At 34.0% G+C, this 15094-nt stretch overlaps 1 protein-coding gene across 1 annotated transcript; it reads left to right on the forward strand.

Annotated features, from left to right (window-relative positions):
* The first annotated feature begins 8909 nt into the window (after positions 1-8909).
* On the forward strand, positions 8910-13053 carry Vps28 (vacuolar protein sorting 28). Its single transcript, XM_018504110.1, has 4 exons — positions 8910-10289; positions 10461-11018; positions 12038-12266; positions 12634-13053. The coding sequence occupies exons 1-4, from the start codon at positions 8983-8985 to the stop codon at positions 13051-13053; spliced, it is 2514 nt and encodes an 837-aa protein (XP_018359612.1). The 5' UTR covers positions 8910-8982.
* The last annotated feature ends 2041 nt before the right edge of the window (positions 13054-15094 follow it).

Genomic DNA, 15094 nt, shown 5'->3' on the forward strand with positions numbered 1-15094 from the left:
CAGATCGATTCAACTCACAATAATTTCATTAATATTAACAATAAGAAGCTGAAATCATAACACAATACTAATATAACATAAAGACATGTAACAGAGTAGATGCGGGAAAATTACCCCCACTCCTTCTATTTTTTTCTGACTTCTGCGGCGTAAATCCCAGTGCGGCGTATTTGCTGGAGTTACCCTAATTAAAATTAATTGGGATTTGATTATAAATCTCTGTTTAATTAACTCGAATTAAAATGGTTGTGGAAATGGTTTAGCATGAATTACTTTAATACGCATGCAAATATATTCCTCTGGAAGATGAAATATCAAACGTACCGAGCATACGATAACCAGAATAAGGAAGTGCTTATTGCCATTAGCTCTGCAAAAAGCAGCTTCTATCGAGCAGCGATGAGAATAACAAGTAATGTTTGAAATTTACGTCATCTAATGCAAACTATGATAAATAGAGGAGTAAGTATAGATAGCAAGTATAAATGTATTTCGTTGTTTGTTTCTAGTACGTTTATAAATTATGATCATCCGGTGTGATTGCGACGAATTGTCTGTTATACGATTTCCTATTTTCCCACACAAAAATTTCCATAAATACAATATTATGTACATTGTTTGTGTATTTAAAATAATTGCTCAGCTATAAACTATTAATGATGTAAAGAAGTTGTGTGTATATCACGATTTAGCACTGTGCTTCGCACCTGTAATCTGTCTCTATTGCATCTATTCTTTTCAATAATAAAATACGTGATGATGTACATAGAATTAAAAAAACTTCCGAGAATGCAGAATACAAAAGTATTGAAGCTAAAATAGTTTTCAAATGGAAAGAGTTTAAAAATTACGAATGACAGGACTAGAATTTTGCGCGGTCAGCGATGGCAAGATGATTAGTGTAAAAGTGCTTTCTCGAGTACCATTTTCTGTATGAATACCTGAATATACCTTTATAATAAACTTTCTTTTGTCTAAGAATTCTTTGACTTACAATTAGAGACAGTAGATATTTAAGGCAGCGAAACGTAACAAAATGAATGAAATGACCGCACATGCAAGTTATGGCTAGATAAGGCCGTTAATGGCATGCCCCCACGTGCTTGCTGATAAATTAATATCGTCACGAAATCGTCGATAATCGAGCTTGCAGCACATGCCTGTCTTCTTCTCAAAGAAGTCTTTTCTTAACAAACGATGATAAGAACTCGTACAGACTTAGAATGTTGCCAAGATTTTATTTACTGTCTCATGGAAACGACCTATCCGATTTTATTAAAGTGTGGCGTGATCATGCGTAAACAATTTGAGGAAGTTTCGGTGATATGAAATGTTAATATTTGTTATTTTATCTGAAGGAATTAACAGTAGTCAAACTGATAATGCATTTTTCCTGTAAAATAATACCTTTGTATTTGTGGAATTTGTATAGCTGATATTGCTTTGATAATGATACTAAAATAACTAATGAACTTATATTGTCATCATCATAATATTTACTGTATCGCAAATGTTATGTCTTAACGTAAATAATGTTACGCTTTGGAATTACAATGGCGAATAAATCTCTCCTCTTTAACAATAAATCAAAGTATATTTAGTTAGCTTTAAACGAAAAGAAATCTCTTAGAATTTGAACAAGTTCATGTTTCTTGTCCAAAATTTTTATTTTGATTTTTATCATGATATAATTTTAACAAAATAATTTATTGTCAATACAACAATTAATATTAATAATTCAATAATCGACAACTTCTATAAACTTTTTTAAATAATATTATAAATATTATTTAAAATTAAGCATTTATTTTTAAAAATAAGAAAACCGCTTATTTTTAAAAAGGAGAGAATAAAAAAATGACAAAATTAATTAATAATTCCACTACACTGTACTAAAAATGTACTAAATTTTAGAAATTAATTGGATGAGCTATTAATTGGATGTAAGTATTTTTTTTATTAAGTAGATATTCATTTACGTAAATAAATAATTAGCTAGTATCATTGAAAAAACATGTATTAAGATTTAGTAACTTTTTTTTCTCAATGTATCTACGCTCCTATGTTCTATTCAAATTTTAATTGGCCGCCGATTTTTCTAATCTGCAATTGTAAAATTTATCAGAGCTACATACGACACTTTTTTCTATTTAGAAAAGGCCGAGCAGTCAGCCTGCCACTGACGTCAGGTAACCCTAGACCTCGGGACACATGCGGCTCACCAGCGTATAGTCGTGCCTCTCTCATTGTTCGTTACAATTACGAGTGACGTCACGGGTGCAAACAATGTCATTCCGCTTCGCACGCCTTCGCATTCTGCCCATCCCTCTCTTTCTTCCCTGAGCGCGATCTCCCGCTCGTTCTCCCCGCCATTTCTATCATCTACGCGTTCGCGGTGCACGCGAATCCGCGCGCCTACGCGACTCTTCTTAGATTCATATCATTCCTGATGTAGGACATTTGCAATTTTAATTTTATTTTTTTGCAGTTTTATGCAAATCGTGCGTTCCCCGTCGATTTCTCTTTTCAGTAAAAATATTACATTGTAACCGTCTTTACATAATTTTTTTTTAAATCGCTCAAATATGATTTTAAATTACGATTTTTACAAGTTTACTTCCAAGAAATATTATTACAAGAAAATAATATATGATCCAGTTATGTAATTTATAAAAATTAGTAGACAAATTTTTAATACTACTATATATTATAATATCTGATAAAATCAATAACGACAGATATTAAAGATCAAACTTTTATCTAAAGATAGACAAAATGACATTGTTCAACTTCGTAAAACTTTCGCAAAATGTCCTTTTCGATGCTTTGCTCGAAACTGTTAAGCTTTCACATCGACCTAATACATACATAAATAATGCATCTTATGCATTATGTTTTAATAAAACGCATACGATGCATAAAATAGATAAAGAAATAAACTACATAATACATATTTTGGCGTTCACAAATATTTTGCGACAAATAGATTTGACAAATCTATTCTCATATTTTTCTGAACATTATAGAAATAACTATTGTATAAAAAGTCAATGAATTTTCAATATTATCACTGCGTCGTAAGAAATCTAATAAAAGTTTCTATCTCTTGACGTCAATGTTATCCCTTTAATCCAATTTAATTAAGCCAAATTAATGAAAGGTTACTGAGAGTGATTAATTATTTATTTTGAATATTAGAAGCACTATTACAATATGTTTTAAATACTTAGAATAGGTAATTATCCGGTAATGACTATCCGGGAAATAACGTTTCATATATACATAAATTATAAAGAATAATAAGATTGAAAATAAGACCGTTTATGTTACATTAAAGAGCGATCAGCCACACGTAACGTGTTTTTTGCGAATGTTATATATTTAAAATTCGTAAAAAACACCTTGCGCGTGGCTAAATGCTCTTTATAATTTATGTTTGTAATTTGCGAGCCACTAGTGAATTTACGAATTTGTTTCATATATAATAATATAAAATTATATATAAAACATTTTTCCCGCATATAATTATGTAAAAAATTGACATATTTTATATACATTTGTATATAATTACATATAAAATATATCCATTTATATAACATTTTTTCCCGAGTATTTTTCAGTATTAAATTTCTGTAATGGAAGTTCTGTAATGGAATGCGAATTATTGCGAAGTTTTTATGCTCGGTAATTATGCATCTATCTATAATATCAATTTCAAAAAAAACCTGTATACATTTGCATCTAATAAAATTAAGGACATAGTAATTTCTATTCCTCCCGCCCTCCCCCCCTAACGATAGTATAATAGCTGCGCCTGATAAGAGAAATGATGGCGGATGACGTATCTCACTGTGACGTGATTCTCTGACGTGGTCGACTAATCAGACATATCGCAAAATGCAGATACAAGTCAATTAATCGAACACGTCACAAAATGCAGATCATATCATGAAGAGAAAAATCTAATAATTCCTTGACATTTAAGCATTCCCTGATAAAGATAATGTACAGTGTCTTCATAAAACGCTGCATAACAGTTTCATACAAATCGCAAACGTCGATTAGAACGTAACTGGATTTGCCTATCAATAACTAACAAAGACAATTCGTACGTACCTACACAAGACTCATCAATTGTATCTATTAGTTCCAATTCTCACACAAAAAATGGTTTAATAAATTAACAATGTAACTGTAATTATTACTGATCATATTACATTAATTTATTTAGATATCCCAAATTCTGAAGTAATCAACTTTGATTCAGCATGACAATTTCTTTCTTTGTCTCCATAATAATTAGAATTAAAGACATTTAGTTAATTTGCATTAAAATAAGCGTTTCAATTTCAAATCTTCATAAAATGTGACTTTGCAAAGAGACAGCTAAACTTCCTGGCGCCTTTCGTCAATGATCGATCCCTCGTTCGATCTTACCGATGCCGATCTCACGCCCAGCGGCCTACCGCGAAGAATCGAAGAAAGCTCGATGAGGCGCGCGCGTCCGGCCGCCGCTTCCTCTACGCTGCGCTGATTGAAATGCGGCAGCGCGTAGATGGGGCTGATGACGAGGATGATGACGATGCTCTCACTTGGGTGGACCACCTCGGCGACCAGCCGGGTTTCGCCTTCCTTCGCGAACCCGCACGTACACAAGAACGCCCAAGGCGTCACTGTATAAGCCCCCGATCAGCACTCGCTCGCTCGCAAGCACGCACGTATGTACGTACGTTCATGCAACGAGAGACACAAACGCACGCACGCACCCACGCACGCACACGTACAGTCACTTAACGCGGCACTCGGAAGTTCGGTGGAAGCCACGAACACTCTTCAGCGAATCAATCGAATCACTGCACCGCCCAGCATCCGGTCACCTCCGTTCTGCCATGACGACATGTACGTGTGTATTGCGCGCGTTTCGCTACGAAATAACGCGACTTCACGATGTTTGTCTTGGACCGTTACCGCAAGTCGTCATCCCCCACGCGAACTACCGAGGGAGAAGTAGGAAAACGTACCCCGAAGTGTAGAACAAATCGAGGGCACCCGATGCTTCTTCGAGGAAAAGGTCTAGAACGTCGTTCATTCAGGGCTTGCACCCCTTTGGATCTTTTATCTCTTTACTACCGATTTTTTTACGGATCATCTTCTTTCGTTACCCCTCTTGAGTTCTCCATTTTCTTCCTAGCAATGTCTTCTTCGACACTCTCTCGGTCCCCTCTCCTCTCTCTCTCTCTCTCTCTCCTTTTTCCTTGCTAGCTACTATTCCTTTCTCTATATCGCTGACCCTGCCCCCTCGACTTGTGCCTCTTTTTCTCTCACCCTGTCCTCCTCTTTATCGAGCACGCTCCGTTTGTCTCACACCCTGATAAGGAGTACACAACTACCTAGTGCCAGAAGGAGCAAGTAGCCTCCATCGCGAACTGGAACTGAGGCTACCATGTAGAGATACAAGGGGTCCGTGCGTTATACCGTCCTCGTATCTATCATTTCGAGGCTCCCCTCGAGGTCTCCCCTCTGTTCGTCCCGCGGATCTGATCGCTCGATCTCCCTCGATCGATCGTATGAACCTCTCGAGTCCTCTCGCTCCCGCGCGACCGATTCCCCCTTCCCGACCTCTTCCACTTCCCAACAACAATCCTCGGAGACCGCTCTCCCCTGGCTCCCGCCATCCTAACCGAGGTGGCCCTCTCGGTAACGTGACACACAGGCGGCTATCTCGACTATTAATATATAAAATAGGGTTCCTCGACTCTCGCCGCCCGGTAATTGTGCCCGCGCGGCCAGCACAGCGCGGTGCTCTCTCGCCGATTTAGATTTGCACACCGGTCTAAACCCTTTCTCGCGATCTCTTTCTCTCTCGCCCCTCCTCTGTCTTTCTCTCTTTCTCTCTTTCTCTCTGTTCTACTTACTGACTTCCCAACTGTCTATTTCTGCAAAAATAATAAAATTCATATGCTATAATTTTATAAATAAATCTACTAGTAATGTATTGTTCAGTTTTAACAAAGTGGGAAAAGAGCTCAAGGAAAGACTACCGAAACATTAATGGAACAATTTATTACTTGAATAAGTTGGTGGTCATTCGCACAATGAGAAAAAATATACTCAAGTTTAATAAATATTTATTTAAATAGTACCAATTAAAACTTATTTACGGTAAATAAACATATTTTCTCAATAAAAAAAATAATAATGAAATTAATGGTTCTTATATTAAATAAATTTATCTTTATATTCAGTAAATATTTATAGTTGGTATTATTCAAACAAATGATTTATTAAAAAGTAGTTTTTTTAGTGTACATAAATTTTAACAGATATCTTCTTCAGGATAAGCAAACTATTATTCTTATTTTCTTGATATTACTTATAGAGGAAAACCAGGTTCTTTCTTGTTTCTCGCGATTAATGTTTCTAAACAACACATATTTTGACATATTGAACATTTAAAAGTCATGTTTGTGCTCTCAAGAAGCAGTTGTCATGTAAATTATACACGTTACTATAAAGAGAAATTCTTTACTGCTACGAATTTTCATATCACTTTAAATTTGAAACTGACAGAATATCCCTGCTCAACCCTTATTAATATAATACTAGCATTAGCCAATTATAATCACATTTATCTTATGTATTAAAAATACTATTAGTAGTACTTTTGTATTCAATATAACGGCAGAAAAAAATTTTATTGCTTTCTAGATACTTTTCTGCCTGAAAGCTTTTATCAAAGATAATACTATGAGAGCGTGAGGGTTCAATCACGGTCGAACGAGATCGGAAGGAACCTTGTCGTTCCATTTGAATAAGAGCACTCGGTATCGGGGTAAGATAGTCGTCCAAGTATCACATCCGCATGCTCAAATCAGGGCTCAAATCAGCGGATGCTATATTGAGGCAGGTCCGCGGAGCACAGGATATTATCACACTAAATCTCGCATTTGTATGTTTAAGCACGTCGTCAAAGTGGGAAGGTGAAGAACGGAATATAAAACTGTCATATGCAATATACATTATATAGAATGCTTTAAGTAACGTTGATAAATTTGATATACGTATCTTTTGATTAATTCTGTATTATCCGACTTGTAGAGAAAATTAACTTCCTCTTTAATACTATTCGTTATAAGATTTATAGTATTAAATAATGACTAAAATATTAAGGACACTTTGAGATTGTTTTTCATTATTTAAATTAACGTAAATCTTTTTTATCTTTAAGTTTGTTTAAATCTCGTTTTTAATAATATAAAATTTTGCAATATTAAAAATTGAAAACTATTATAACATATATGCAAAACTAAATTATAAAAATGTAAACTATTTTTCAATTAATATCTCTATCCGATTACTTTTATATGCAGAATAATTAGAGGAATCATGTGTTACATAAAAAATTTATATAATTTCATTAAAAGAATACTCATCATGAAATAGTGATCATAAAAAAAATCAATTAAAAAAAAATTTATTTTATCTCATTATTTGTGTCCTAATAGATCATACAACTTTCATTATTTAACTTTTTAAAATTAATTCTCTTAAAAATTGTGGATCTTATATTCTTCGTACTATAAAAAATATAGTACTATAAAAAAGTAAAATTTTACGATTTTAGGCGTAAAGTGCACGAAAAAAATTTAAGCGAAATGAATATTTTTTATATTTTACTGTCAAATTGTTTAATTTAAACAAATGATAAAAAAATCGAACTGGTCAAAGAATGTTCTTTGTGAGTCAAAGAAAACAATCGACTGCGATTGATCGATGCTTCTTGTTTTTCTTTTTTGCGAAACTTAATTTATTCCTTTGTGTGAGAGTTTCGAACAAAAAATAAAGAACACTAGCTTGAATATCTTGAAATAAGATGAAAATTACAAAGTGAGCAAATTTTTTGTGCTCTGCAAACTATATAATTCACTAGGTGTTAACTAATAAAATTATAAATATTCTAGTAATTCACTTACTTTGTAATTTTCACCTCATTTCAAGATATACGATCGACCTCCTGGGCTATGTTCAGATTCCCACCCGAGGCCACCTAGGTCGTTGGATGCATCCAACTTTGTAACTACTATAAAATTTTTTAATATGATTTATCTTGCCTTTAGTTATTCTCATGGAATCACACTCTAAATATTTAAACCGTAATCATATTAAAAAATTCGTATCACAGTAAACTATTTTTTCTGTTGAATGCAGCAATTTTATTCTTGTTGTTCATCACAAACATTAAACAATGACAAAATGATATGTACTCTCTAAAATTTTTAAAGTGAATCTCACTCTTAAAGATTGAAAATTTATGCCCATTTCCACTAATGTAGATTAACTTTAATCTCAGTTCAATTTATTCTTCGTCTTTTTCTAATCTTTAGAACTAGAAAAAGAGTAAGTTGGACCGAGATTAAAGTTAATCTATATTGGTGAAAACGGACATAAGCCACTCTTTTTTAATTGGTTCAATTTTCGCTCTTTAGAAATTTCACTTCAAAGAATTTAGAAAGTAAAAGAGACGCTATTAGCGCTATTTGTACCATTCTATCTTCACTGTTTATTAGACATAAAATAAGGATAAAATAAAAAATACATAGCGCTCATAGCGTATCTTCGAACGCACCCCTATTCTCTAAATTCTGTATAGGGAGCACGTGGGTGGGAATGGTTACTTTCTATTTAATGACATAAGTCGACACAAATATCGTTCTATCCTTCTTGGCGTTCCATAAGTAATAAAAACAGAAAGATATTATATCAATTTGCGCCGCCAAATGAAAAGCATCCAAAAAATCTGAACATGCCTCAGGGTGCAACGGTTTCAAGATACAGACTGGTTGCCACGGTAACACGTGACATGGCGGCGTCCAGCGACTCTAGCGCACACATTATTCCGATCTCTGATTCAGCGATGTACGCGGCTGTGCATTTCACGCCAGCAGGTTATACAAATAATCAGATTTATTTGATTTATTCGCGATGTCGAATTACAACGAAATAGGCTGCAGTTGTTCTGGCGGAAGTGCATTAGTGTGTAACGTTAAGCCGAGGCACGTAAGATCTTTAAATTTTGGACAATCTATCCTCGAACTCAAGCCCGTTGACCAGTGCTGCGTATCGAATCGCGTCGTCATAATCGACGACAATGTGGCTCATATACCATGTACCGAGAAGAATGATTACGTGCGTAAATGGCTCGAGACTCTCGAGAACAACAGATGCGATTCCCAGGCGTCTACCGTTTCAGAAACATCGACAACTACAGCTCTCCAGACATCGCCGATACTCGGTAATGGCAGGAAACGACTTAGCAAAAAGATCTGTGTAAACAGAAATGCTTCAGAGAGAAGGCAGGACAATGTAGACCATCAGGGGAGTGCAGGGCACTCTGTAAATTATATAATGCAGTCTAATAATAAGCCAAATCATGAATGTATAAAGAGTAAGGAGAATAAATCTATGGGCAAGACACAACTCACACCATCTGGTATGAAAAATGTAGCTGTTGACGAGACATCTCCTGTCCTAGGTTCGCATCGTATTTTCAAGAAAAAGAGAAGAAAGAAACTACAGTATAAAGCAGAGAATAGTGTTTCGCCAGAATCTTCAAAGTTACATGATCATAAAATTTCAAGTTCAAATATAAAGTCAATAACGGAACCTGATAGTTACTGTAATAATCTCAGAGAGATACCTGTTGACCAGAATAAGTTAGAAAACAATATGGATACCAAAGCTAAAACTAAAACATTTATTTGGACTGAAGAATGGGAAAGTCCAGAGAAATATCAGAGATATATAGAAACATTATCACCGTCGACACAAGAGAGATTGAGTTTTGCTGACAGCTCAAGTAATAAGACTGATAAAAATGATTCAAAAATAAAAATAGGTACAAACAGTGATAGCAAAGATGAAGAATGTAATAGACTAACAAACACACCTAGCAGTAACAATAATCTGAGCCATTTCATAGAGGATGTTGAGACGCAAGAAACCGCAAAAACATCTCAGTTTTCAATAGCAGATAAACATTCGATCCCTTCAGGACAACCATTTGACTTGGATGAAACTTATTCGAAAGCAGAAATGATGTTGAATCAAAGTATACCTCTCTCCACTAATATCTCTGAGATACAATCATTAAATAAAATCACACAGAAGACAGGTAAATCGACCCAAACTGCCATTATTAGCACGATAACAACGCCATCAAGAAAGTCTCCTGACAGGAATATGTTCACACATCTTCTTGACTCTGGAAAGAAACGTCGGAAAATTAAAAAGTAGGTATTAACTCATATAGCGCACAGAAGTATTGTTTCCACAAATTCCAACAATATATTGTAGTAACATTGGAATTTGTTGAAATGTTGCTGGAATATTGCTGGAATAACCTGTATTATGGACAATAACATCTCATAAACATGATTTCTGATGTTGTATTTTCGTTTCAGAGGAAGCATGGCTGCGAGACTGCATTCTCTGATTAATGCGCAAGTATCCAACATTCGTATATGGCATTATCGATTGAATAAAGAACAGGACGTTACATCAGCACGGTACATCAGTGTACTTGTACACGAGTATACAAAGCAATTCAAAAACCAATTTCTAGAAGGTATCCTAATCGAGGATCGCTTCAACCTCCTGCAAAGCAACGTACAGATCGAACAGGCAGAAGCACATAATACTCAGGTTCAATTAAAGGAAGTCTTGTACAAGAATATAACAATTATGCTGGTCTGTGATATAGTCGGTACATTGAAAATGGTATCTAAAGTTGTGATAAACGTTTATCCGCCTTGGAATATTTTAGATAAGTATGATCTTACCTTGGAAGCAATGTATATAAATATAAATAATAATTATGAAATACCTAATATTGAAAACACGGGGAAATCGCGTGAATGTACAAAACGAATTCTCAAAGAATTTAACTGTCCTTGTATAGAAGAACAGAGAGAATTGCCGTTCTGTGCAAGAAAGTCTAACAGTGATAAACCCGATGTGATGCAACAGATATTTAATTTCTAATTTAATTTACACTTTTTGTATATTTAGCAATAAGATAATATATGTTGCATATAATATATTTGCAGGTTGCACTTATGATGAGAGCATTTTATATACAGTCTTTTTAGTTCAAGTGCTGCTGACTATAATTTGAATTAGTTACATATAATTGTGATAATTTTGTTATATAATTTAACTAATTAAGTGATACAGTATAAAAGTTAAGTGTGCAATCTGTATATATGTATAGTCAATCATTTTTTAATCAAATACATTAATACGTCATACATAGTGCGATATTTTTTATAATATGTTAGATCGACAAGAAATGTTTAATATTTGCAATATCGATATATATTTGTTATACGTAATAAATTAATATATATACTTTTTTAATCAACAATTATTATTTGTATTAAAATGTATCCCTCTAATTGCGAAAAACTGCAGTATATTCATAAAATAGAAAATTTTAAGTTAATAAAAAAAGTAAAATTGTAAATTAACTTGCAATAGATAAAGTCGATCACTGCTGTCTTTCAGAGTTTTATTGCTATTATGAACTCACAACAGATGGCTCTGTATTCCATATGAGTTGCCAACGTTCTGCTGTTGTGAAGAATGTCAAGTGTTGTTTAGTAATAAGCTGTTTAGCTGCCTATTGTGCTTTGATTTTATTATTCTTGATGTTCTAATACAATTCATAGTAATTATTATTATAAAAAGGAAATTAACGATATTCGTTACATAAAGGTATGTAAAAATTCTTAGATAGTTTCATGTTATTGAATTAAACTGCTCAACATTAGATATCTCATCGAGTTGCTGTAATTTAATTTAATAAAGTTCGAGATCATTCCATGAGTCTCAGATGGACATGACACTTGCTTTGCCAAAGTAAATCTCTGAAATCTCTATGAACAATAGGCAATTGCTTCGTTTCTTACTGCGTGTACCTAACCTAAAAGGAACTTTTCAGTATCATTGAGATATCATGAGATATTGATTTTATTTACAGTTTTGGAATAATGTCGATTACTCAGGATCGTCCCGAGTTATATGAAGAGGTTAAGCTGTATAAAAACGCCCGGGAAAGAGAGAAGCACGACAATCAGGCGGACCTGTATGCCGTAGTAAATACATTGCAACATTTGGAAAAGGCTTACATCAGAGACTGCGTTACACCAAAGGAATACACAGCAGCGTGCAGTAAACTGTTAGTGCAATACAGAGCAGCTTTTAAACAGGTAAACTTTCAGAGCTTAAAACAAAATCTGAATGTCTCTTTGTATATATGATATTTAGAAATGTATTTAACTGTCCATCTATAATCTAAGTCTCCGTTTTTTACAACATTTCACTCTTCAATTTTTCCGAAATAAAGAAGAGCAGAGTTTGGTCTTTCCCTTTCTAAAATAATATCGAGAAAACTTTCATGAGAAGTAGAAAAGTAAAAGAAATATAGAAAAGTAATCATGAATTTTTCCACATTTTTGAAAGCCTACGATAAAAAAAACTTAGACAAAAAGACTTAGATTATAGAAGGAAGAAGTTAAAATATGAAATGTTGCAGAAAGAATATAAACTCTTAACTATTTACATGTCTCGTTGTAGGTACAGAGTGATCAGTTTCCAACAATCGACTCCTTCACCAGAGCATTCCGTTTAGATTGTCCTGCTGCTCTCGAAAGAATCAAGGAGGATAGGCCGATCACAATTAAAGACGATAAAGGCAACACTTCTAAATGCATTGCCGACATTGTTTCGTTGTTTATTACACTCATGGATAAATTACGACTGGAAATCAAAGCCATGGATCAACTGCATCCGGATTTGAGAGATCTTATGGACACCATGAATCGTCTCAGTATACTACCCAGTGACTTTGATGGCAAAGAGAAAGTTTCAGAGTGGTTACAAACTCTCGACAATATGTCCGCCTCGGACGAATTATCGGATACTCAAGTCAGACAATTAATATTTGATTTAGAGACATCCTACAACGCTTTTAATAAAATACTTCATAATTCTTAATTCTTTTTATTTTCTGTCAAATTGAATTAATCTAATATTATCTATAATATGCAAGCCTTGATGTAAATATCAGTTATAAAACTGTTTAAACGAAATTATTATTTAGATAAAATATAAAATAATTATTTGTACAAATTGTTACTACTAATTAGTTTTTATCGTAAAATGTGGATTGAAGAATGCTCGAGGTTTTTTTCCTATTATAGATAGTACTAGTTAATTCAGTTGTGATATTTGTAGTATTTGCAATTACATTTTCTTTTGATAAGTAATAATTTACTGTTTTATGTCATTTTACATTGTTCCTTGAGTCACGTGTAAGATTCGTAGTATTTAAGATCCTTGCATCTATTTTACTGCTAAGGCCTGGTTCTACTAATGTAAGATTAACTTTAATCTCTGTTTAACTTAGTTTAACTTATTCTAATTCTTAGAATCAAATAAAAAAAGATAAAAGTAAATTGAACTTAGATTAAAGTTAACCATTGGTGAAACCAAGCCGAATGAAACTATAGGCTTGTTCTTTTTACATGAATTGTTCTTTTTTCTTTCTTCTCCAACGAGAGAAAAATAAGAAAGCTGAACCGTGCAAGAACTTAGCTAAAAAGGACAAGCCTTTTATTGAATATACATACATGTATACACGCGAATATAATATTATATATACATAAAATTGCGCAGAATAAATTATTTTATATGTGATTCTTTGTAAACACCGACGAGGTGAATTGCTAAGCGACGCTTGTATATTATCGTGTTATGTAATATATTATCAATTAAGCGAATAAAAAGGCATTTTAATAGCTGGAAGTATCAAATACTTGCAAACATATATACGTCCTACTACAGGCGACTATCTAAATTAAATTCATTCTATTTAATTGGGAATGTTAATTGTCCTTTGTGCCAAGAGATTCACAAAACTTTCCAACGGCCGCGACAACAGGCGCGCTTTATCGCCACGCGGCAAGGCGCGCTCTCGTCTCTCCCGGCGGCGCGGCGCGTTCAATGCGCAACAATAACGCCGCCGTTCAAAGCCGATATTTCGCCGGTTCTGTTTGCGGGCGGGATAGTAACGCACGGGTTAATTCGCGCCACGTCCCTTTGATGTGCCAAGAGCAGACTTTTCCCGAGTCGAGTATTTACGCGGGCACACCCGGTATGCAAATGAAGAGGGTGGTCCTCCGACGCTCGCTGCCACGTCGGGGTACAATAACGGCTGAACTATTGACTAAACTAAACTAAACTAAATTAAACTGAGCTAAACTAACAGCCAGGTTGTATCTGCCAGTCGTGCCAGTTCGCCGCATTCGATGTCCGTGTGCATGGGGGTGCACCTACCCCCGTCGTCACCCTGCACATACTCACGCGTTTGCAAGAGGGAAATTTACATGCAATAGGAATGCCATTATTCGCAAGTCAAGAGCTAGAGAGTTTCGACATCTGAAGAAACGCGTCTTGAAATTAGTTTCGCCCTTGTGCAATCATCCGAGTAGAATACGAAAAGAGCATAATATATATTGTATTATTTTCTGTTACAAACTATCTAATATATAAATGAATTAATAGATTAAGATCCGAGTTGGACTCTCGGCTGAGGCAACATTTTTCGCAATTAAATTTATAGATTTTCAATATCTATATTAAGGTCTCTTTAAAATGATGCCAATTGAGCATCAAATTATTAAATTGCTTGTTAATTTAATTTGTGATATTACTATAGTAGTTGGGTTGCATTTCTATGGGCGGTATTCATAGTCAGATCTTCAGGACCGTCTTAAGTACACCCGGAAAAAAATATTTTATATATAATTATATAAAATTATATATATTTTTATATAATTTTATATAATTATGTATAAAATATTTTTTCTCGGACAGTCTTAAGAAGTTACAAATCAATCAGAGAACCATATTAGCGTCTTAAGACATTACTTAAGACGATCTTGAAATAAGAACGGACTATGAATACCCTATGTCCGAAAAATTAATTTCACATATATATTATATGGTCCTAATAATCATTTATTATTAAACAAAT

This window comes from Trachymyrmex cornetzi, unplaced genomic scaffold (genome assembly GCF_001594075.2).
Source record: "Trachymyrmex cornetzi isolate Tcor2-1 unplaced genomic scaffold, Tcor1.1 scaffold104, whole genome shotgun sequence".
Taxonomy (NCBI): Eukaryota; Metazoa; Arthropoda; class Insecta; order Hymenoptera; family Formicidae; genus Trachymyrmex; species Trachymyrmex cornetzi.

Excerpts from the sequence above, each read along its gene's own strand:
- Vps28 (XM_018504110.1), top strand. The coding sequence starts at position 8,983 with ATGTCGAATTACAACGAAATAGGCTGCAGTTGTTCTGGCGGAAGTGCA. Across the intron at positions 10,290-10,460 it reads AAACGTCGGAAAATTAAAAA|AGGAAGCATGGCTGCGAGAC; the intron begins GTAGGTATTAAC and ends TTTTCGTTTCAG. Across the intron at positions 12,267-12,633 it reads ACAGAGCAGCTTTTAAACAG|GTACAGAGTGATCAGTTTCC; the intron begins GTAAACTTTCAG and ends GTCTCGTTGTAG.